The sequence below is a fragment of the Agelaius phoeniceus genome, chromosome 8, assembly GCF_051311805.1.
Source record: "Agelaius phoeniceus isolate bAgePho1 chromosome 8, bAgePho1.hap1, whole genome shotgun sequence".
In the NCBI taxonomy this organism is placed as follows: Eukaryota; Metazoa; Chordata; class Aves; order Passeriformes; family Icteridae; genus Agelaius; species Agelaius phoeniceus.
This window is the reverse complement of record NC_135272.1, coordinates 14,566,315-14,591,287: the sequence shown is the minus strand read 5'-3', so window position 1 is coordinate 14,591,287 and position 24,973 is coordinate 14,566,315. Positions and strand designations below refer to the sequence as shown.

At 42.5% G+C, this 24,973-nt stretch overlaps 1 protein-coding gene across 8 annotated transcripts in view; it reads left to right on the top strand.

Moving 5' to 3' along the window:
* Positions 1-24,973, top strand: part of SMG7 (SMG7 nonsense mediated mRNA decay factor) — a 56,630-nt gene that overhangs the window by 22,109 nt on the left and 9,548 nt on the right. For 5 of the 8 annotated variants that reach the window (XM_077182052.1, XM_077182051.1, XM_077182046.1 and 2 more), the window contains exons 2-16: positions 4,136-4,167; positions 5,451-5,568; positions 6,580-6,712; positions 9,525-9,696; positions 10,501-10,572; positions 11,512-11,662; positions 11,981-12,116; positions 14,158-14,320; positions 15,402-15,558; positions 17,803-17,873; positions 18,037-18,097; positions 18,492-18,611; positions 18,835-19,270; positions 22,886-23,030; positions 24,273-24,664. In XM_077182052.1, the coding sequence (XP_077038167.1) occupies positions 4,136-4,167; positions 5,451-5,568; positions 6,580-6,712; positions 9,525-9,696; positions 10,501-10,572; positions 11,512-11,662; positions 11,981-12,116; positions 14,158-14,320; positions 15,402-15,558; positions 17,803-17,873; positions 18,037-18,097; positions 18,492-18,611; positions 18,835-19,270; positions 22,886-23,030; positions 24,273-24,664 (2,359 nt within the window). The remainder of the gene's footprint in view (positions 1-4,135; positions 4,168-5,450; positions 5,569-6,579; positions 6,713-9,524; positions 9,697-10,500; positions 10,573-11,511; positions 11,663-11,980; positions 12,117-14,157; positions 14,321-15,401; positions 15,559-17,802; positions 17,874-18,036; positions 18,098-18,491; positions 18,612-18,834; positions 19,271-22,885; positions 23,031-24,272; positions 24,665-24,973) is intronic. The other 3 variants (XM_077182047.1, XM_077182049.1, XM_077182050.1) reach the window with 2 other exon arrangements.

The following is a 24,973-nucleotide window of genomic DNA, read 5'->3' as shown; positions in this document are numbered from 1 at the left end:
GTTTTTTGTAGAACTTGTCATGCCACAGCACATCATGCCTGGCGGATCCTCGCTGTGAAAATGAGAGAGGTGTGGTGTAAGTGAGGCTTGACTTGCAAAAAATAGAGGATGGTAGCTGGGTAACACAAAACTGCTGCTTTGAGAAGTTTGGCTTAATTTCATTGGCTGATCTGTGCTTGATAATGAAGCTTGTTAGCAGACCCCTGCTTCTGTGGAATGGATATGGCCCTATTAGAGATGCAGGGTGGTGTATGCAGAACTGAAAATTTGTGATTGAGTGCTTGAATTATAGCTGAACTGAAGGCAGATATTGGAACAGAAATGAGTTCTTTTGGGGACAATGGTAAAATAGATCCATTTGTTCAGTGATATGCAAATAGAGTTGGAAGTCAGATGGCAACAAGAGGAAAACTTGAATAGAATAGTTAATCAAAGAGGCTCTATGATCTTTTCTTCATGATTTTAACATCAAATTAAGCAAACTTGCTCTAGTGTTAAAGAGAAGGTACGACTGCATGATCTTTTGATGTATGTTTCAGTGTGATGGGGTAAACACTTCAAAATATCTATATGGGAGAGACATCCCAATGTTTGTGGGATTTTCTTTCTGTACTGCTTACCAGCTTAAGGGAAACAACTTGTTTTCTTATTCTGACTTGGAAAACTTAATTGATCAAGAATGGTAAAAACCTGGAAGAGGGAAAATGAAATGTGTCTTTTTTGTCTTCCTTTGCCAAGTCCAGTGGTTCATTCCACATTAAATGTAGCCTCTGAGTTCCAGCAAAACAGAACTTTATATACTCTCAGGTTCTTAAGAGCAGTTTGTCTCCTGTGGGAACTTAAATTTTTATTTATCTTATACCTTTAGAACCTCAACTGATAGTCCTGACTACTGTGTTTTAAAGTTTTGAAGCTTTTCAATTTTATGAATAAAATGAAAATTCCTTTAGCTATCAAACATTTTTACTGAATTGGATGGGAGGCTGTTGTATTTTAGTTTAAAGTTTGACTAAAGCACAGAGCTGAATCTACATATTTGGTTAGGAAATAATAAAGAGTAGCTGTTACAATATATCAAGGTGGTATGTGGAAATACTTGAAATGTAATTTTTTTTGAACTATGGTTTGGATCAAAAAAAAAAAACAACTTAGGGAAGCTTGACTGAACTGCTGAGTCCAACTGGGCAAGGAAGTACCTGAGAATATTCTTGCAATGATACAGTGTGTAAACAAGCCCTACCAGGTTTTCTAGTAGGCAATCTTTTTTGCCCCAGGATGAGTCATTCTAATGTAAATTCAATATGAGGAGGTGCAATAAAATATATGGCCAGAAAAGCTTGTTAAAAATGCTGGGTGATAGGAGCCATTGGCACTGTGAGAAACTCCTATCAGTTTTTACCACTGAAATCCAGCTGGTGCCCACTAGGAGTCCCTGAGCACCAGCAAAGGCCCATTGTAAAGTTTATTTAATGAACAGGCAGTGCATTTTCTCTCTATACTCTCTCTCTTGCTGCTAATATTTTGTCACTGATGCAGAACAAGTTTTGTACCCAGGCTGCCCCCTCTTATCCTGGCTTAGAATGCAGCTATTTGAAACAATTGTTTCTAGGTGGAAATGAGAAGCAGCATACTAATGTTAGCTCAACTCTCCTAATTTCTTTGGAGTGTAGGAAGTATTGAAATAATTTCTATACATTTTATTAAAAATGACAGTGACAATCTCTTCAGTATTGCTTGTTGCAATTTTATAAATTCTACAAGGCAGTCTGTGTTATGGCTGGTGAAGCAATTGGTGCTAAAGTCTCTTGTTCTGTGAGACCATGAGTCTTCTCTTCCAAAATAAACTGTTTTTAAGTAACTCTTTTTGGTAGAAGCTCGGGTCTAGTCAAATGATTAGGTCTGTGCATTCACAGAGTCTGTCAGCAGTTGCACTGATGTAGAGGCTCAGGCTCTCTTCACCAGAATTCTCCAGGCAGCAGTGAGGGCAAACTTCTGGGGGAAAAAAGATGCTTTTACAGTCCCGCTTTTAAAGATTAGACTTAGTGGAAGGTAGTTCTGCACAAGTAATTTCCAGAGGAGCAGTTCTTGGCTTTTAAAGGGCAGAGCCTTTGTACCTGGAAGAGAATTCTGGGCTAGTGTCTGTGGGCGCAGTCCTGCGTGTCCTGCTGGGGCTGGGCCTCTCAGCATTTGTGGCTTTGGCAGCACAGATTGTGTTCTCAGCTCAGAGGAGACCTTCACAGCACTGGAAGATGTTTGAAGCGTGAGCCAGACTGTAGGAACTTGGCTGGCTGCTCAGAAAAGTGAGATTCCAGCACCTGAGCAAGTCAGCTTTTCCTTGGGAGCAGTGGCATTGCTGGCTGCCAGCACCACAGCTCTGCCTCAGCCCTGTGCCTGACCAGACTTGCAGGTCAGCAGTGCAGGGGCTGCTGGGGCACAGCCTGCACAGGAGATGCTGTCCCTCCTTGTGTGTTCTTGGCTCCCTGGGGGCAGGATCTGCTCATTGCCATCCTGCTGGCTGCAGCCACACAGAGCCATCACTTAGGGGTCTTTTGTTACCTCTGTGTGGCTGAGGAAGAAATGTTTCTTGGGCTTTCAGCTTTCTCCTGATACAGTAGCTAAAATTTGCATTGCTTGTCTCTGTTGTCTCTTCTTTCAGACAATTGAAAGAAGTTGTCTTAAAGGCATTACATGGATCAGGTGAGGAACGTACAGGTTCACTTCTGGTATCAGTTAAGATGTTCTTGACTTTTGTTCCTGACAGTTAAAGCTCTTGGGGCATGCCATTGCTTTTCAGATGGAGGTGGCTATGGTGAGCTGTTATGGATAATGCTTGCATTTAATAAACAGAAATTTTGCAAAGGAACTTAACAATTTACATGTTCCTAATGTATATCCTCTTCTGATACCTTTTTAGTTCTCATGTGGACCTCAAAACCTTCCCTATAATTTATGGCTAGTAGGTAGATCCCAGAACAAACTGAAAAACTGTTTACAGTCACCACAACTTCCCATTGGCAAGAGAAAGTATATGCTGATTTCTGCAGCCCCTTTAGGAATTAGGTGGTGCTTTCTCCTGGCTCTCCATTCTTTTCCAAGCTGGCATCTGACATTCATGTTAGGCACAGTATATCTTCCAACTGTGTTTGTTTTTAGTTTTTTTCTGAGGCAGGTGAAGGGAGCATTTCCTATGCTGGGAGGATTCCATGTCCAGTGTGGAAAGCTTGCACTCTCCAAATCTGCATCACCACCTGAGTGCATCAGGAGCAGAGGGACATGTCTGATCCAAAGCCAGCCCAAGCAGGCAGCCTCGTGTCCCCTCTGCCAGCCCTGGCTGAATTGTGTCCATCAGGCAGGCCAGCAGGGCTGCTCCTTGCAGCTTTATGTACTGCTGACACAGTGCTTAGCTGTAGCACCCCCATTGCCTGCTCCAGCCAGACACTGGCCATTCAGAAATATTTATTTATTGAGGGCTGCCCCAGTGTTCCTGGTTTTGGAAAGCTATTTGCCAGCCTTCACCAGCAGTGGGGATTTGCAGAGGATGCTCAGTGAAGGAGTTATAGGTAGTCACCTGTAGTTGCCATTCTTTCTGTGTGTACTGTGTAGTTTTTTTCCTTGGAAACCTGATCAAAGCATTATTTTAGGGATGCAGTTCAAGGAAAAGAGGCAATTGGGGAAGCCATGCTCTTATCCCATCTCCCTTGTGCAGCATGGGGCCAGGAGGGCTGTACTGAGGTGCTGACAGACACTGATGGGAGTTGGTGTTGCTCTCACTCTGTTGGCTCCTGCATTTCACGTGTGACAACTTAAAGTTGATAAAAATGTCCCAGGCAAATATCACTAACGTTGGCAGGACCCTGCTGCCATATAAAGCTGAAAATATAAACCATAATGTAAGCATTATTAGTTTGTATTTGTTCAGAAGGAGGCATAAGCAGGGAAAAGTGAACAGTTGACTGCAGTTATGGGATGAACTAAAAACAGTCACGCTGTTGAACCAACAGTAGCTCAAATCCTGCATGGGGTGAACTAGAGCAGAGTTGTAAGCAGATTCACCATTGCATGAATTATGCTTTGGCATAATTCAGTTATTTTGATCTTTCTCTTTCTAATTTATTGTCCTTTTGCTTTCTTACAGGCAGGCAGAAGTCCTGAAGGCTGACATGACAGGTAATTGCCTTTATTATACAGTTTATATAGCTTATTAATAATATTTGATTCCTGGTTTTGTTTTCCTTTTGTGTTTCTTTTGCTTAGCATTCCTAAGAATTTTCTGGAAAGTGTGTGACTTTATGTTAAAGGCTTGTCCTCTGTATATAAATAAATAAATAGTATTTTAACAGCTGTGCCCCTTTGGCCTGTACCTAATACATATTTTTGAAGTTGACTTTGGATGTTCTAAACATTTGGAAATGAAGGTTTCATGTCTCTACCACTCTCTGAGACCTGAGACTCCTGCCCAGACCAGCACAGGAACTGCTGTACTTGGGATTAGCCAGGATTTGGGTGATTTTAAGGAACCTGGATGAGGAAATGCTGATCTGAGCACTACCACATGCTGTGAAAGTGCAGCCCTAGATGCAGTGAAATGCTGTGAGCTGTGATTTAAGGTATATATATTAATGGGAAATGGAAATGGTTTATATTAATGAATCAGCCCTGCAGTAGAAGTAGCTTTTCTCATGAACCTTTGCTCAGCTGTGCTTGCCACCTGGGTGTAGTTAAAGTAGCAGGCTGGTGTAGTCCCCATAGGACTATTAAAACCACCTGGATGCACCTAACCCAACAGGAGTGGCTCCACCATCAGTATCAGGATGGTTTCCCTGGGGTGAGGCCCATCCCTTGTGCTCCTGCAGCCCCAGCCCAGGTGGTTGTGGAAGCCAGGGGAAATTGGACTCTGTAACTCAATAGCAGGGAGCAGTGTTTGCACTCACCCTCTGGGATGGGGAGCAGGTAGCTACTGAAGAGTTAGAAAATGGCAAGCACACAGCAGTACAAGCACAAGCAGTACTTGCCCACAGTGTTCTTTAAACAACACCAAGTGTGTCCATGCACTGTCCTGTTTTGCATCCCTCCATGGATTTATTGTCTGCTAATTATTTTTTGGTTACACTGGAAATTTTTCTAAATTCATCCAGTGGCAAGAAATTCTGCTGTTTGATAACTTATGGAGAGCCACATCCTCCTACCTGTTTTGTTTTTTAACTTGCCAGCTGCTAACTTTGTTCACATCCAGTTCTGGAGTTGTAGGAGACTCATCAGTTAAGCAGTGAGCCCTCAACCCCTCTGTAGTTCTTGTATTTCACTATTTTGAGGAAATGGATAAAAGCAGGTTTTTGGTGGTGTGTATCTAACACTGAGCTCTATTCTTTCGTTTGGTAAGTGAGTGAAAAATCAGATTAACTCCATAAATTTGTGTGACTTTGGGTTTTTTTCCCTTTCTTGTTGCTCAGATTCAAAGCTGGGTCCAGCAGAAGTCTGGACATCCAGACAGGCTCTACAGGACTTATATCAAAAAATGCTAGTGACTGATTTGGAATACGCTTTAGATAAAAAAGTGGAGCAGGACCTGTAAGTACCTCACTGAATTTGTGTGTATGTATGTGATCTGGGCTGGGCAGCAGGAAACCCTGAGACTTCCAGAAAAGCAGTTGTATCCTATGGAATGGTTTTCTTATTTCCTTTAAAATGAGAGCTGTGCTGTGGGTGAAACGTGAGAATGCACTGCAGAGCTGATACAGAACATTCAGTAGGTTAGTGTTTTGCCTCTGGCAATTCAGAGGCAGCCATGTCATGCAGGACTGGGTTTTGGAGAGCCAGGTGGAGGCAGAGAAGCTAAGGAGCACTAGTCTGCTCTGCTCTCAGGGGAGGGCTGAAGTCTGCATTTTCCTGAAAGGAGGAAATTTACCTGATGTAATCACCTGGAGCTTTGAGCAAGGTCTAACAGGAGCTGCTGAAAACCAGTTTTAAGCCCTGTGAGGTAGAGCTGGGCAGAGGGAGGAATAATCAGGGTTGCTCATGGGGTTAATTAATGGGTTGCTCATGACACCTTGCAAATCAGGGTAAGATCCAGCTGGGTTTTCTCCATGCCCTGAATCCATTCCCTGTTATTTAAGGTGCAGACATGGGTTGTAGTAAGTTTAGTTAACAGAAGCATGTGGTTCTTTCAGCATTGAGGGAAACCAGATGAGTTGGCTGGCTGAGTTCTCCTCTCCAGGCTTCCAGTTACTGAATGATTTTTAAACCTCATTTCTGTACCCCACACCTTGTTTTAGGGAGGGAATTCTCTGCTGCCTAAAATAGAACAATTGCCAACAATATTAATGATGTTTGCATTAGCCATATACATATATACACGTGTATGTTAGCTATATGTATATATATCAGGATCTGTTTCCCTAGATATGAGAGGTGAGCAATGGTGGTTATTCCATATTTAACATTTTTCTCATCTGAATGTTGCTTGAATTTGAATATTCTTCATGTCTGATGCTATGTAATTAAACAGTTCTTTCCTGTTATTTATGCCATCTGCATAAGACACTTCCAAAGTAAAAAGATAAATGCTTCTTTTCTTTTCAGTTGGAATCATGCCTTTAAAAATCAGATCACAACACTCCAGGGTCAGGCGAAAAACAGAGCAAATCCAAATCGGAGCGAAGTTCAGGCGAACCTTTCTCTGTTTTTAGAGGCAGCTAGTGGCTTCTACACACAGGTGAGTTGCACAAAGTGGAGGATGGGTGGAGGATCAGTTTTAGGTGGGTAAAATCTTTTCTTTGCCCTTAGCTTAGGAAACTGCTGCTGTATTGGATTGAGCAGTGCACCTTGCTAGCCGTGGTGCTCTCAGCAGGAGATGTCTGCAGAGCTGGTGATGGGCTTTCTTTTGATCAGTCTGGAACTTTTTTTAACTTTTGTGCATCTGGTAGTTGTTTTTGGTGCAGTTTAGGTTCCTTTCTAATAGAATCTGCTTTAACACCTAAATCCCACTGTTTTGGGTAAGGTCAAAGGTCCATTTCTTACTGTGCTCTGCTGTGCCTGCTCAGAGCAATCATAAAGCAGCAGGAAAGGGTAGTATGATGCTTTGCACTGTCTCTGCCTTCTTGAACTACTGCAGTTCTTGCAACTGCATCTGTTGCCTTCTTGAGCTACCACCTGTGTGAGTCCTCTGACTATTAGAAGGTCTAGCCTTCACTGGCTCTCCAGTCCCTCTTAAAGCCATTTACTCTGTCTCTGCAGTGACCTGTGGTGAGGAATTTTGTCTTTTAATTGTAATGTCTTACAGAAATGACAACACAAAAAACCTCGAGCCCAGCAGATGAGTTAGTTGATGTGCTCTTAGTACTTTTTTCCTGCTGTTTCTCTAAAAATTCCCATTTGGCTTCTCGTTCCTATATATGTTTGTGGGCCATTGCCTTCATTCCTTTTCATTTGCTGTATAGTGAAGGACAAGCAAGGATAATCAGTTTATTCTTGGATTAAGTTACTCAGGAACAGAAATATGTGCAGAAAATGCAGATGCACAGGATGTGTGTGATGGCCTAATGTTTTGTTCTTTGCCTCTTCCTTGTGACTCCTAACACCAATGATGAGCATTGAGGTGTAAGTCTTCATTTTTGACAACAATTAGAATAATTAGTTTACTTCTAGGAACTTCTCTTCCCCTGAAGCAAAACTGTGTTGAGTGCTCCTGGGCCAACAATCTTTTGCAGGGTTTTCAGTTAATTGCCAAAGGAGTGTGATTCCTATTCATATACTTATTTCTCACTGACATTTTTTTGCCTACACTCTTTCCTATGTTAGATTTCATTAGATTTAAACTATAGAGAATAAGAGTCAGTGTATGAGAATGGCCTTAGTAAAGATAACTTGCCTTTCTTTCCTTTTTCCCCTCATTTGGTGTCTGCTTCAACAACACTGTGGTTGCTGAATCCTCTCTCAGTGTTCAGAGTAAACTTTGTCATGGCTGATTTACACTGTCTTCAGCTTACAGCACTCACAGTAGATCATTTGTACTGTATCATTTCCTACTTGGATTCCAGACATCTGCCATGCCAACCCAGGGTACCCTTGTGGCTACCCTTTTTTCCCCCTTCAGCATTGATTTTTTGTAAAGCTGCTTGTTGGAAGTAGCCAGTTTCACAAGCTGTCATGGTTGCCAAGGGCGTTCTACCTCTACACTGTTTGTCTTGCAAAAACCTTGTTCTTTCCTGCAGTGGATCAGGGAATTTACTCTTTCTGAGCTTGACACTACAGACTGGGTCATCTTTCTCTGTTTGCTGTGATGTTAATTACATTTTCAGCCTAAAGCCTTGGCTCAGCCAAGGTACCTGTTCTCCAGCTGTGAGGCTTCCCCAAGTGACATCTTTGAACAAGAGCATGAATTTTCTTAATTTGGCATCTTTGAAGATGTCAAGATGCTCTCTTTTATCCAGCTTTCATCTGTGAGATCGCTCTTGTTTAGGAATTTTTTTGTGTACTGTATAAAGACAGAGGCAAAGGGGTGTGAGGTGTAACACAAACCTCTTTCTGCAGCAAGCAAAAGCATTATGTCACATCTTGCTGATAGAGTATGTGTTTCTGTCAGCCATGGTCTTTCTCTGTGCCTTTATCTGGAAGTACAACCCTCCTGCAGGTCTGTTTTATTTGGAGACTGAGCATGTTCCCAGCTGAGAGAAAGTCTGTCACTTCTTACCTGCATTTTTTACCCTAGAACTCAGTCCAACAAACACTCTTCACTCTCTGGTTGCCATTTGCAGAGTATTTGCTGGAGTCCGTTAGGAAAAACTTTAAAAGCACTAATTAGAATGGCAGAGTTGAGGCTTTCTTTCAATCAGCTTTTGCAATATTTGATCAAGTAGCTGATGCCTTTTTCCTTGAAAGAGTCTCAGTGTTGGCTTAGTGCAAATATTTGCTGACACCTCAGCCCCTGAACTGTTAGTATTGCCTTGTGTTGCTTATCAACTTGGTTATGTTCCAGCTTCTTTTGAAAGTTAAAATTGGGATAGTTTCTTTCTAAAGTTGAAGTTGGATTTCTTATGTTGGAACAAGCTGCTTTGAAGGGTGAGGGATGTTCCTTTCTAATATTTTCAGAGAACAGTGTCACTTCTTGAAGGTATAAAACCCACTGTGTTCCTCTTGAGCGTCCTACTGAAAAAACAAAACAAAAAGATAAAACCATAAAACCCACCAATATCTGTAGACCTCCCATAGTCAGTCTCCACTGATAAATCCTTGGTGATTTAAATATCATGAGGATTGAGTTGCTTACTGCTTTGGGATGCAGAGCTTTTTCTTACTGGGCAGATGAACACAGTGGACACAATGGAACTCAATGAAGTCCATATGGAGAATGTATAAATGTGAGTGTATACTCACTTTTAGTAACTTGAGCTTGTTCACCTCAAATATGTTTGGCTCATCTGTGGTGAGCACACACCTCTGAGTGGCGCTCTGCTAGTTTAGTGACTTGTTTTGATGCCTTTCCAATGGCTGGCTGGAGCTGCCACTGACCCAGGCCGTTTTTGCAGTTACTCCAGGAATTGTGCACAGTTTTTAACGTGGACCTGCCGTGCCGTGTGAAGTCTTCCCAGCTGGGGATCATTAGCAATAAACAGACGCACACCAGCGCCATCGTGAAGCCGCAGTCCAGCTCCTGCTCCTACATCTGCCAGCACTGCCTTGTCCACCTGGGAGATATTGGTGAGTTTCAGAAGGGAAGGGCTGGGACGTGGAGTTCTGTCTGTGTTCAGCTTCTAGAGAGGGATCTCAGTGTGTTCCACTTCAGCAGCTAGTTTCTGATTGTGCCTGTGGTGATTGCAGCAGGGGGAAGGACCTGGAAAGAAACTCTGTTCAGACTTATCTAGTGTTTGTTACACATTAACGCATGGAGACAGTTAATCACTGGCTTGCTAGTGATCTGCTAGCGTCTGTCTCCTAGCATTTTAATCATGTTCTAGCTGGTAGGCACAGGGAAGTGCTGAAACTGGTAACTATTACAAAAGCTTGTTGCAGCAGGCTAGCACACTTCTCCATTCCAGAACACTAATATCTTATGTTCAAGGGCACCAGTTAGAAATCCAATCTTTCATAAATGGGGTTTCTTTCTTGCATTAAGTTCAACAGGTTTATTTCTTTCTTGATTTGAGTAAAACTTGGTGTTGTAGAAAGTTCTCTTTTCACAGGAATTTGCAGTTGCTTTTTGAACAACCTATAAATAGATCTAGTTGGTGGTTGTGCAAAGAGGGATGAAAAATACTTTTAGCTCTCTGTATGTGGTATTCTTGGTACTGTTGTCCATAAGACAGTCTTAGGTCTGAGGCAAAACAGTCACCTCAGAATTGAATGTGTCAAATCTTGGTGCTGTTTGGTGTAATTGCTCATTCTTCTGATGCTTATTTCTGAAATACTAGTGAAATGCTCTTCAGGTAAGTTGCATTTTATGGAAGTAACTGCAGGGGACTGGAATTTTGTGCCTCAACTTGGGTTTTTTTGCTGTTTTCTTAGCTCGCTATAGGAATCAGACCAGCCAGGCAGAGTCTTACTATAGACATGCAGCTCAGCTTGTCCCTTCTAATGGTGAGTCTGGGATATCTTTCCAGTTCATAATTCCAAAGGAAGATTTGGGGTATTGTTTTCTTCTGTGGCAGTTGAAAACCTGGGCTTTTATATAAATATCCCTCTCCAAACCATAGAACCATGTCTCACGTGTCAGTAAATAATTTAGATAATGGTTATTTGCATGATCTGTGTTGCTTCCTTTTGTGCAGGTTTAGAAACAAGGGAAGTAATACACAGCTTTACTCCAAGGCTTCACTACTGCTATACTCCTACATTGATGCATTATAAAGTACAATTAATGAAAACTTGCTTTACACCAGCATTGTTTTTTTTTTTTTCTTTTATTGTTCATTCCATGCCAATTTATAGTTTCTGATGGGAGTTAATGAGTTCTTTAGTTCAGGGATCTAGCTTTTTAGCTATTGTCTTCCAGTGGCCCAAAATGTAGGGATGGTGATAGAAGGATAAGTCACTTTTGAGCTGGGCTGCTGAAACTAGTAGTCAAATTTTGTAACCAGTTGCATTCTAACTGACCAAAACAAAAACTCAGCCCCCTGAAACAAACAACCAAACAAAATCAGAGACCCCCATACCCAATCCTTCTCCTTCCAAAGTAAAAAATAATAAAAAAAAAAAGGCAACAAAACAGACAAACAAAAACCCACAACCAAAAACACCAAACCCCAAAACAAAAATCTAGCAACAAAGGCAACACAAGCAAACAAAACAAACAGACAAAACCCTCTAAACAGCTGATGCACCACAAATTTAGAAGCTTTTTCACTGAAGTAGTTCAGATCTGAGGCTGGGGTGGAAGGGTCAGCAGGTGCATCTAAGCCTTGCCTGTTGAAGAACTGAGGACTTTATGCTCCCTTTCCAGATGACCACATGTACTCTGAAATCTAGCATGTTTTCCCCAGGACAACTTGTTGAACAGCTTGTCCTTTTCTCCCTTAGGTCAGCCTTATAATCAGTTGGCTATCCTAGCTTCCTCCAAAGGAGACCACTTGACCACAATTTTCTACTACTGCAGAAGCATTGCTGTGAAGTTTCCTTTCCCAGCTGCCTCCACTAACCTACAAAAAGCACTTTCTAAAGCACTGGAAAGGTGAGACTAAGTAAATTATTGCCACTCAGGTAAGTTGGAAGATATTTCTTCTAAAAGTACCTGCCTTGCTAGAAGTTATTCACATTTGGCAGTGGAATAGAAATCCCTCAGCCCTTGTCCAGCCAGAGCATCCTCAGAGGTGCATGGAAAAAAGAATGTGATGCTCCTGACTGTGATTAGTGAATGCAGGAAATAAGCATCTTGTGCCAACACAAAAAGTAGCTTTGCAGGATATTCATTTTGGAGTAATTCTGTGGTGTTGTGTGCAGCTGTGTGTAATTCCAAAGACTGAATCAGGTGTGTCTGTTCTAAATGCAGTCGTGATGAGGTGAAGACTCGATGGAGCGTGTCTGACTTCATCAAGGCATTTATTAAATTTCATGGCCATGTGTACCTGAGTAAGAGCTTGGAGAAGCTGAGCCCTCTTCGAGAAAAGCTGGAAGAACAGTTCAAGGTTAGTTCTAACAACGTATTAATTAGTATATTGAGTATATTTTTAGCAGCTGAGTTCAGAAATTACAGTCCAGTAATCATTCTTTTACATGATAAAATACAGGAAGTTCAAGTAGCCAGTTAGGGAAAGTTTGCATTGCTGCTAACATTGTATAGTTCTGGTAACTTCTGCCAAATTAGGGATTTTCCCTATTTGACACATGGTCCATTGTTGGTGGAGATACAGGAGAAATCAGTGACCACTGTTGATTCTCTGCTCTTCAACCTGGATAATTCTTGGATACCTGTGAAAAGGACTTGATCAATCTGTGAAGTCTTGGCTTGGTGGCCTGAGGAATTTAGAGAGCTTCATGTTTTGAATGTTTATCATTCACTCCCAGTGGTTATTAAGGCTGCTTTTAATCTGCCTTGGGAAACCTGCCTCTCCTGTTAACAGTTTGCCCTTGAAAAGTGCCCCATACAACGTTACTTTGTGCAGACTAGAACTACGCTGAGCATGTTTTCCATGGAAAATCCAGGAGTCCCATTGATTACATACCCAGCCCATTATGTTGGACAGAATAGCCAAGATCAAAACAAAAGAATTTTGTAAGGTATTTATGCAAAGTAGTATAGTTTCAGAGAGAACATAGTGTCAACTGGTAAATGCCTTTTGGAAACTGCTCTGCTTCAGCTTCCTAATTTGTGGAAAAGCATCAGGGAGGATGAATATGTTCAGCAGAGCAGTGGATGCTTTTCAAAAATAGGAAAGGGGAATGTGGTCTGAGCAATATAAAAAATCATAAATGTTCTTTACAGTCCTTTTATACTTTTTTGTCTTGAATTGTGCTGCTACGGTTAGGTTCACACTGTCTTTAAAATAAATTTAAAAATCCACAGAATTTCCTATGAATTGGCTACTCCAACCCTGGCAGTTTATGTTGTTTCAACATGAAATAATTGTATCTCTCTTTCCATGTGTGATGCTGGCTGTTGAAAAAGTACTGCTTTTTCCATAGTGCTTATAATCAATAATTATGAGCATTGCTGAGGCATGTGGAACAGTCTTCATTTTCTGGACTGATCCAGAGTGTTAAAACAGCTAATTGAGCCCTGCTTTGCTGCTTAGGTTACCTTTTTTGTTTATATTATGCAACACAAGGTAATTTATCAAAGAGTAACTCTTCTGGCTTCACCAAGTTGAATGTGGATGTGAAGTTGGCTGTATGGTAGTGAATTAGTTTAACTTTGTGGCTCATTTTAATTCTGATGAGAGCAGTTGCAGGGTTGGGAGCGTTCAGCCAGGCCCTGGGTGCTGCTGCTGGCAGCTCTGCTAGTCTCAGTTGTCAGGTGTACAATGCTGGTGCTTCATGCCCTAAATCAGAGAGTCAAGGGTGAATGTGGAGCTTAAACCTTTTCCTGATGCTTACACTAGTTAATCCAGCTGATTCCCTGATTGTTGTGTGTGAAGATACTTTGGCTGAGATTTAGGATAGCTCCTTTTTTCACCCAAAAAGCCTTGAGGTCTCTTTTCCTGTCCTGAGAAAGGTGTCTTTTTTAGCATAGTTACTGAAAGACATTTGTAAATAGCTCTCTCTATTTTAGTCCACTGAGACATTTTGTGACCCATGAAGTCAGGTGTGGAATTAGTCTTTAATGCATAACCATGCAGTAGTTAAATTTTCCTGGGGTGTTTTTTTAAAATGTCACCTTCTCCATGCTGGTTCTTTGAAAGGCAGACAAACCCAGTGGATTGATGGGCCTTTGCAGTGCTGTCTGTGCACATTCCAAGTTGCACTTGGTCTTGAAGAGAACCATATGCAAAGGGGATGTTGATTTGTTGTGTGTCTGAGCTGGTGTGCAAGCAACAACCTTGTGCTTAACAGTGGGGTCCTCCTGGGAAGCCCAGTGCTGTGCTGCGAGGGATGACCTGAAAATAAAATCCAGAATGAATGTTGTGTAAGAGCAGAGACATTAGTCAAGCAGTGAAGGAGCACCTACCAGTCCTTTCAAGCATGTGTTTTGCCATCTAAAAATATATCCACCCTGTGTGCTTGTTGCAGAGGTTGTTGTTCCAGAAGGCCTTCAACTCTCAGCAGTTAGTCCATATTACTGTGATCAACCTGTTCCAGCTGCACCACCTGCGAGACTTCAGCAATGAAACTGAGCAGCACAGCTACAGCCAGGATGAGCAGCTCTGCTGGACACAGCTCCTGGCTCTCTTCAGTAAGTGTGGGAGCTAATTGATTTTTGGAGTTCTCTTGATTTTAATGTGGAATCCATTAGTAATTTCCTGTCAGGATCCAGCTTAATGGCTGGCTGAGGTAAGTGCTGAGAATAGACATTAGGGAGAAAGTTGTGAGAGATGATGGTCACACAGGATCATTTCTGCCAGCAGTGCTGACTAACACTGGATTTCTGTGTCCAGACTTACTCTCTTTGAAGCTTTACAGAACTCTGCATCATTTTTCTGGTTCTGAAAGAGCATTTTAACTTGGGTGCAAAACTGGATCCAGCTTGGCAATGAGTAGTACCCCTCTTGGGGGCTGCTCCCCACTTGGCTGCATACAGTTGGAGTTGCTTTGAATGGAACTGGTTCTGATTCAACAGGGCTGCAGTTCAAGTTGAGTCAACCAGGACCTCAGCTACTTCTTTGGTAATATCAACCAGGAGATAAGGAAAAGTGCAGAGCATTTTAGATTCTGGCCACATAATGCTGATTTGCTTAACATAATAGAGCCTGTTGTCAGCTTGGCCTTGTTTGTCAACACCTACATTTCTGAATAGCTGGATTTCTCCAAATTCCAGCCTGGAGTTGATTCTGAAGGCACCATGGCCACACAGGTGTGGTTACTCTTTCTCAGCTTCTGTGCTCTCAGGGGTCTGGGCTGGGTGCCTGCCTGCAGAGCTTCAGTGCATTTGTGTGCCTGCTGGTTGAAGTGAATAAAGTGCAGGTAGGTAGTTGAGTTGATAATTTCTGATAAATAGGTGAGTGACTGTTTTGGCACTGGGCTTGTCTCAGCTGATTTTTTTAACTTGCCAAAACAACTTGCCATGACAGTTGAAGAGATATAAACATCAAGATTCTGCTCCATAGTAGAAAACATTTAAAAAGCCCTGTGTTATGATCTGTTGGTGGACTGTTTAAGATGAGGTAGCTGGGCTGCCTTGGTCTAAAGCACTAGCTCTTAGAATAGGGGTTTATGGAGTGGATATGTTTGATTAAGTTATTTGGTCAACTTTGAAGTGTCATTCCCACATAATGGAGTTTTTTTCTTTTGTTTTTTTCCTCTTACTCTGTTTCTAGTGTCATTTCTTGGAGTTCTGTGCAAGTGTCCTTTACAAAATGACTACCAGGAGGACTCTGGGGCTGCATATCCTCTTCCAGCTGTGAAGGTTTCGATGGACTGGCTGAAACTTAGGCCCAGTGTTTTCCAGGAGGCAGTGGTTGATGAGAGACGGTAGTGAGTGTTAATCTTTCTCTTGTTACATTTTGTTGCATGAAGGTCCTAATTACTGTTGGTCCACAAATTTGTCATGGGAAAAGTGATCATACAACTCATCATTACAGATACCAAAATGATAGAAAGTGTATGTGCTAAAAGGTTCATAAAGCAAAACATGAGATTTGTTGGTTATGTGAGCAAATTGATTCTTTTAATTGTCTTTAGATTTCCTGTAAGTTTTTTACAATTGGGGGATCTATTTTATAATGTCCAGTTTGAGCATAATTACTGAGTGTTCCTGTAGTCTTATCTAATATAATGATTTCTCAGATTACTGGGGGAAGTGGCAGGAGAATACTTGCCTTAATTTTATGCACTAAACCATCCCTTGGGCAGTGTTGGAATGTAGTCACCTAGGAGTTAAATTCAGTTTAGTAGAGGGGCTCTTTAAATGTCAGTGCAGGCATAACTGTTCTGGACTGGAAAAATCTGGAAAAATCTGTTGCTCTGATTTTTCACTTTTGCCACTAATCTCATAAATTAAGGCTTGAATTGCTCAAAACTCGCAATTTTTTAAATAGTCTGTTAACTTTTCATGAATTACTGTAATTCAATAAAGTGTTTCTGTAAGGTGGTTCTTAGGATTGGAGTGACTGTTACTGGTGCAGCTGGATGAGTATTGTTCCTGAGATGGGCTCTCCAAGGAAAGCAGTGTGATGCTTGGGGAACAGGGGTCCCTACAACTTTGGTTTGTTAAATAAGAAACAAAAAGCCCTGTGGAGTTTTGGGAGCTTAAATCACAGAATTCCTAAAGGCAAGATGAAGGAAAAGAGTTCAGATGTGGTTTTGAGATGGTGATAACTATTGTCATTCACACATCCTGAAGGAAGACCTGTGCATGTATTTTAATAGGCAAGACACCTGCTTGATATCAAGTAGTCTCTGCAGAGAGGACCTGCAGGTAGTAATTCATGGAGTAAATGGCTTTAAGCTGAAAGAGGGCAGATTTAGATTGGTTAGAAAGAAATCCTTCCCTGTGAGGGCAGTGAGGCCCTGGCCCAGCTTGCTCAGAGAAGCTGTGTCTGTCCCATCCCTAGAAGTGTCCCAAGCCAGGCTGGATGGGGCTTGGAGCAACCTTGGGGTGGTGGAAGGTGTTCCTACCCATGGCACAGGGTGGGAGGTCCCTTCCAGCCCAAACCATTCTGGGATTCTCTGAAGGAACCCATTTTCTGGATAACATATTATTGATTTGCTTGCCTTATTGAAGATATCTGGGGTGTTTTTTCCTTCTTTTGTTCCTTGTCAGTCATGGGAAGGAGCTGTTGCTCAGTGTAGTGTAGAGAATAATCATGAAGATCATGCTGTCTATGCCTGCAGCCATGCAGGAGAGCAGCTGAGGGTGTGCAGTGCTGTTGGGGGCACGGTGCATTCTCCAGGCTCTGTGCTGGATGATGGCTGGAAGCCTTGCTGAGGAGGACACATTGATTTCTCCTACCCTGAGCACAGTGGGCATCCTGAAATAGTTTTCTATTGTTTGTGGTGCCCATCAGTAAAGCAGAAGGATTTTTGGACTTTTTGAGTGGGAGCTTCTAGCAAACAGGAGCAAGCAGTCTGGTGGTAGCAGTTAAATGTTAACACAGTGATCAGTGTGATTTTAAAATTGTTTGCTCCAGGGCCTTTGGGAAGAATTTCCAAACATTGCTTGTTACAGGTATTGTGAGAGCAAGGCAGGGGACTGCAAGTTCACCTCTAGTTTAATGGTCTTGCTTGGTGCAGCCCTTGCTTAGAGTCTCTTCCCTTGGTGGTAAATGCTCCAGCACTACAGTGCAGTGGTGTTGTTCACAGAGCAGAAGTGCTTCTGCACAGCTGGGACTTGATAAATTCCTTTGCTGCCTAAACTGATTCATTGACTATGCCTTGAGAGCCATCAGCTTTGGACTGCAAAGCATGAATTGCAGACAGGTGCTTGCAGCACTTGCTTACACTCTAGGTTTATCTGGTTAAATTCACAACAGGCTCTCTGGCCTGCTGTCTGTGCTGTGAGAGCTTGGCTTCCTTGGGAACTTCAGGTTGGTTTTTTAGTAATAGTAATTCTTTCAAGAAAGTGGTCTTTTTACTGACTCTTTGTGAGAAACTTTTCTTGGAAATCAGAGGATTAATGTAAACTGTGATGTTAACACCATTCAGCGTTTTTTTGGTAAAGCAAACGCATCCCATGTTATGCAGTTTTCACTCAGGGTTTGCTTGTTTTCTAATTTTTAGCATATGGCCCTGGCTGATCTCTCTTCTAAATAGTTTCCAGCCTCATGAAGAAGATCTATCCAGTAATAATGGTAAGGACACTTAGTCTGTGCTCTAAAGAACTGTGAAAACCAATGTTTTTCCTGCTGATGTGGGGAGTTACAGTTGAAGAGCAAATAAGGAGCAAATAAGCAATAAGATACTGTGTTCAATGCATTCATGCTTTCCTTATGCTGTTTACTCTCTATTTGCCAGCAACCCCGCTTCCAGAAGAATTTGAGTTGCAAGGATTCCTGGCTCTGAGGCCCTCGTTCAGGTGGGTGACAGCTGAAGGGTCCTGCACCCTTGCTGATGTCACAGCTTCTGCAGACATTGACCTGTTCCATACAATATCTTATCTATGTCTGTTTACTGCTGTATAGATTAGTGTTGGTCTCTTCAAAATAACTGCAATGGATGATGTAGCCCTAAGAAATTCTTGAGGTTATAATATTGCTCATGACCCTGCTGAACCTCTTTAATGTAGATACATCTTACCAGATGAGAATTACATGTGTAAATCAGACACCTCTTAACAGCCATGTTTTGAATAATATCTGGTGAAAGTTCAGAGCTTTTCATAGAGCAATGCTGAAACGTATTTCTAGAAAAATAGGATATTGCAGAGGGTAATTGTGTAATTAATATTCCCTCTTCTGCTTCAATACTAGGAACTTGGATTTTTCCAAAGGCCACCAGGCAATTACAGGGGATAAAGAGGGGCAGCAACGTCGGATACGGCAGCAGCGCCTGATCTTCACAGGCAAATGGATTGCTGATAACCAGCCAAGGTAATTGCAACTACTCAGTGTTTCCCATGCTGCTGGAAGCTGAGGTGACACAGGAGCCAGTGTGGAGTGTTATTTTTCTCTCTGTTCAACACAGCAGTTAGCTGAAATGTGAGCACAAGATGCTGACAGCACTAATAATATGTTCTGTGGGTCAGCATGCTATTCCTTCACAGAGTAATGTAGTGTATGTACTTGCTTTTTAATTCCTTGCTGTCTTTTTCAGGTTGATTCAATGTGAAAACGAGGTAGGAAAGCTCTTGTTTGTGACGGAAATCCCGGAGCTCTTACTGGAGGACCCTAGTGAAGCCAAAGAGAGTCTCACCTTGCAGGAGACATCCATGGTGGAGCCACTGTGTGCCGATGGGAGCCCTGGACTCAAATCAGTGCTGTCCTCTGGCAGAAGCCTGAGCAACAGCTGTGATGCAGGAGAAAAACCCATGGTCACCTTCAAAGAGAATATCAAGCCCCGGGAGATGAACAGAGAGCAAGGGCGCATCTACCCCCCAAAGGACATAGCAAGGGAGAGACGGGACTTTAGCAAAGGAATAGTAGCAAATAAGAATGATGGGAAGAAGGATAACAATAAAAGGAAGAACGAGACCAAGAAATGTGGCTTGGATAAGATGCAGGAAGCAGGAAAGCAGAATGTGGCAGTTCAGGTAAGCCTTTAGCTCAGAGTGATACTGTGCCTGAGACAGTGCCATGTTGTGTCAGGGCAGTCTCTGCTTGTGTAGAGTATGGTACAGCTGAGGTCTTGCTGTGGGCCCTGCAGCTAATGCTCAATAATATAAAATATTTCTACCTCAAAGATCAGGTGATGGTTGTCTTAGCATCTCTTTGCTTTTCCTTGATGCTATCTGAAAAAAGGAGGAAGAGGGAGAAAAATAGTGCAATGAGAGGTGCTATAACTGTCCTAAAAAATAGATTTCTGCCCATTCCACAAATTATTTAGGCCACCAAGGCAGCTCACGTCACCAGGTCATAGTCATGCTCTTGCCATTCTGGGGTCTGTTGTGAAGGAACTGGGTACTCTGCATTTTCACTTCAGTTGACTGGTGCACATTTAACAAACTGAACATGTCACAAAAGCAGGAAATTGTATATATGTGGAGTAAGAGCCTCTGTAATGTGAGTGCAGCCAAGTGTCTGTCAAAGTAAAGAAAGCCACTGTGCTCTTAAATCATCAATCTGTGCTCAGGCACTTGGTCAAAATGGTTTGGTTTTGGCTGCTCTTTTACCAGTTATATTTTTTAGAGGCATGCTTTTTTATCTATTTATTTGAGCATTACATATGAAATATATCAAGTAAACAGTGAATTTGCTGGTCTGCCTTCCACCAAGTCATAGTAAATGAGGGTAGAGAGTGTCAGGGCTGATCTGATCTGTACCTGGAGACTTTGGCTGTATCTCAGGTCATTCCCTGATAATAACTGGAACCATTCAATGATAGTGATGGAGATTTCTGTTATTTCCCTGGAGAAACTGTTAGTTCTTCACTGTTCTTGTAAGTGGAAATTATTTCCTAATGCACCTTATGTCCCTTGCCTCTGTGTAAGCCCATTACTGCTGCCCAGGACAGGTCTGCAGAATAACTTCTTCCTCTTTGCAGCTGCTCCAAAGCCCTGTGCAATTGAGGTCTTTTCCCCAGGCTAGACAGCCATCTCTTTCAGTTTTTCCAGCCTGTGCTGTTTGGGAGCCTTGGATTATTCTCCCTCTTTTCCTCCTGATGATTTGCTGTTAAACATCCTGGTTATGAAATGGAGTGTCTGAACTGGCAGCATTATTCAGTTGGTTTTGCAGGGGATAACTTGGGGTACAGAGGGTTTCTGTAAAGGCTACAGAAACCAGGGGGTGAGTCATGGAACATGATTCTGGTATCTGAAAGCCAGCATAGATGAGTTAGAATAGCAAGTTTCTTATTTATTTGTCAAATGGATCTGGAATGTCATTGCAGGTCTGAGCATAACTCCCAGCTTTGATCTTTGTGCCCCTGTCTTGCAAAATAAGGACTTCAGGTGGATTACAACCTGCCAGATCTGAGGATTATGTGTAGCTTTCTGGATAGTGACAATAGCTTATTTATCAGAAATTTGCTTGATTTAGTCTTAAGATAAAACAAACCCAGCTGTAGCAGAATCTGCTCTGATGTTGTCTGTTATTGTTTGTCTCTTGCGTAGAAATTAATTTTGGCTTTTTAACTCCATCAGCTGTATTTAGGGCAACAAGTCCAGTGAAATGCCTTTTGTTTCATATAATTTGGTGGGCTTGCTTATCCAGACCTGCTCCAGAATAGGGGGAGGGCTTGCTTCCCCCCACACTGAGAATCCAGTGTAGGTTTCATACCAGTTGGTGGACTGTTTGTGTTCTGCTTTGGCACTCCTGACAATTTCATGCTTCATTTTCTACATAGTTCATTGCCTTCAAAAGCTTAAATGCTGCAGTTCCTACTTTGCAAAAATGTGAAGAATGTGGTACAGAAGTGATCAGTCCTGCTTTGCAGATGCATGGGAAACTTGCATGCTCAGGCAGGATGTGATCTGGGTTGAATCTCTGCTCTCTAGGGAAGATAATGTTAGGAGCCAAGGAAGCTCAGTGCAGACCAACTCAAAGTGTAGCATACTCTTAAGAAGTCCCTGTGATAAAATGGTGCCTCACTCAGGCACTGTGTAGGAACACTTAGGGCTATTATAGGGGCAAATATTTGGTAGCATTGACACTTCTGAGGTAATATCAAATAGCAGCAAAGAAGGAACTGAAATTTGTCCTGATTAATTGATTTTAGTAATTTATGTTTTTATAAAGTTAACTGTAAATCATGCAGGGGGCCTTTTGGAAGCCATCCTCTGGAAATGTGTTATAGCATACTTGAGTTTTTGATGGATAGAGCTCGAGTTTTAAAATGCCATGGCAGGAAGAGTGTCTTTGAATTCTCCAGCATTTCCATAAAAAAATGCATAGTGCTTGATATGGGTTGTAAAAATATTTGGCTTACTGTGGAGGGGAAAGGGACAGCACAATGTAAGTTAAATATACTGAATGTGATGGAGGGTGAAGAGATGCAGCATGAGCAAGGGCCTGCATTGTTCATGGTGCTTAGCATCAGCCAGAACCTTGAGGTGGAGTTCCCTCCAGACTTTTTGTAGTGGGAAATAAAAAATCCACCCAAATCTCCCAATTTTACAAATTCAGAAAGAACCCTACACTGCCATAATTTCTAAATGGGGAAATTCAATTTGAAAAAGACCTTAAGAAAGGATATGAATGCATCTATCCCTTTACTACTGTAATTTGGCAGAAAACAACTGTCCTGTAACTCCTTTCAACTCAGCAGCACTAAATGCCTAAATAAACCCCACACAGTTATGGTGTGGGGGTTATTGTTGTTGTTTGGTTTGGATTTTTTTTAATTTGATCCTTGATACAACCTTTTCTTTCACTCACCTTTGAGCCTTGGTGTCAGGTCTGCTCCTGGGCCCTTTCTGTATTGCCCGGGTTCCTTGCTTGCTGTCTTTTTCCTGCCTGCTCCATCTTGCATTCCAGGCAGTTCTGCCGAGCTGAACAGAAAGGGAAAGTAGTCTTCCCCTCTGTCTTCCTCCCCAGGAAGACCCAGACCGCGGGAGACTCAGAATAAGGTAAACATTACATTCCATTCTTCTCTCTGCCTTTGACTGGTGCAGCTCTTTTAACATAACACCCCACAGTGACACAGTAAACTGAATGAGGTGAAGCACTTCTGCTGTTTGTCTTGTATGCTCTGGGTCAAAAGAATTCCATAGTGTGGAGTTTGTGCATATACACCACTGTATGGATTAGGCTGAGAGAACTCCCCAGGAAGAGTGTGGCAGTGCTTGTTTTTTAAGGTGCTGCAGGTAAGTAGCATAACTTAGGTTGAAGCAGTGCCCTAGGAGAAGCATAGCAGCATCTGCACTTTTTGTTTTTAAACACTGCAGGTGAGCAGCGTGGTAAGTTCCTTGGATGGTGTGAGATACTGTGTGTGCTTCTCACTCTCATGCTAGAGAAGGAGCCTCTTGCATCTTCTGAGTAAATATCCTTGAGTGCTGTTGTGAGGTGAGAAGTGCCTGAGGACATGCAGGGTAATGTGCCTGAGGTCAGTGAGGAGGGCTCTGTGTTCTAAAGGTCTCTCAGTTACTTAGAGAAAAGAAAATAATTGCTCAGACAATCTGGGAGTTTAATTTTTGGCTTGAGACGTGATATGGTTAATGTGGAAATTTAGGACAAGTGATTTAATTTCTTCCTACTTTCTTTTGCATCAGGTGAAATCCCAGACGGAGATGAGGAAGACTCCAGTATCTGAAGCCAGGAAAACACCTGTAACTCAGACTCCAAGCCAGGCCAGCAGTTCCCAGTTCATCCCTATTCATCACCCAGGAGCCTTCCCTCCCCTTCCTAGCCGGCCAGGTAATTTGCATCATTCTTTTGAAGTGTCATTTATTGTTGACTGAAGAAAATCCTGTAATAGTGGTTAGTACAGCCTCTGGAAGGTAGAGGCTCTGTTAATGACCATGAATTTTCCTGTTGAACATCTTATCAAGTAGTAAAAAGTGGCATAGCAGAACTGCAACAAGATAAATAAGGTTCCTTATGCTTTGGAATCGAGGTTTGTCATGAAATCTGCCACCTGCCTTCTGGTTTAGTGGGTGTAAGATCAAGGAACTTCATGCTAGGCTCTTCCTGTAGTTAATCTGAACATGACAAAGCTTTCTGCTAGCACTGCTTCTGAAGCATTCCCTGGGCTTCAGACTCCATTGCAAAAGATCAATCACACTGCTTGCTTTAAAACTCACTTTCTTTTGTAGTGGTGCTCATGTTTGAAGCTGTAATTTGTGTGGTCTTACTTGTTGCTGTTGCTGCATTGTGTGTCCCATTTTGCTGTGGAGTCTGCCTGTCATACCTTGCTATCTGCCTGTCACACCTTGCTATCCATGTTTGCTCAAGGAATGACTGGAAGCTGTGTCTTCCCTGCATGTGTTATATGGAGCTCCTCAATATAAAACAGATGGGCATCTTCCCTGTCCCAAAGTCAACATAAAATCTGACCTGTGAGACACAGAATTAAAGCTTCCCTTCCAAACTGGCTTTTCAGTGTGAACTACAGGGAAGGAATTGATCTTACAGATACGAGGATTTGTTTGGTTACCATCTGTCTCTCTCTAAATTGATCCAGAGACTGGTGATCCTCTGAGAGGAGGCAATACATTTATTGTATTGATTGCTTCTGTTTGTTCCTGCAGAAGTGTAGTCCCTGAAAATGTGTTTGAAGGGGAGGAAACTTTGGGGGTAAAGCATCAAAAACCAAAGAGCAATGAAGGGATAAGGTAGTGAGGGTCAGAAAAAGCAGGGAGATTGGGGGGCAGGGAACACAGGGATGTAGAAACATACGACCCTCAGATACTGCCATGCTGACTGCTATCAGTCCCTGGAATATTGCAAGAAAACTCCAAAACAAATTTGGAATTCCTGTGTGATCGCAGCCATGCACAGGCCAAGGTGAGGAAGGACTTTGTAGTGCATGTGTGCAGTCTGGTGCCTCCTTTCCTAAATGAACAGCATAGGAAGAGAAACCCCCACTAAAAGTTTGTTGGAGGGAGTTGTATGGTCTGTCAAATTGTGATTAAAGGTGCATTTTTTTATCTTTTCCAGGATTTCCTCCTCCAACCTATGTTGTCCCCCCTCCTGTGGCTTTCTCCATGAGCACGGGGTACACCTTCCCAGGTGGTGTTTCTGTCCCAGGAACCTTCCTCCAGCCCACAGCTCACTCGCCTGCAGGAAACCAGGTGCAAGGTGGGAAACAGTCCCACATTCCTTACAGCCAGCAACGGCCCTCTGGACCAGGGCCAATGACCCAGGGACCTCAGCAAACACCACCTCCTTCCCAGCAACCCCTCTCATCTTTACCAGCTCAGGCAACAGCACAGTCCGCAAGCCAGTTACAGGTGCAAGCTCTGGCCCAGCAGCAGCAGCAGCAGCAGTCCCCCACCAAAGCTGTGCAGGGCCTGGGGAAGAGCCCACCACACCACTCTGGATTCCAGCAGGTAAACTTGGCCTGTGCTAGATGCTGGGCTTTATTTAAAAATAAGGGGCAATGTTCAAGACTTGTGTTCCTGGATTACCTTTCAAAATTGTCATTAAAGAATTTTTATGATTGTGAACTTCTGGGCAAATTTGAAAATGAGCTGAAGTTTGGTGGGTGTGAACATATGATGCTGTAACTGAAAGGAAGGTATGTACTGGAATGGAATGTCTTTTCTGTCATCTGTTTGCTGTGTGTTTCTGATACAGACAGGGTATGGAGGTGGTATGTCTGTCTCAGGCCTTTCTAGTTTTCTTGTGTGAGTCATGAG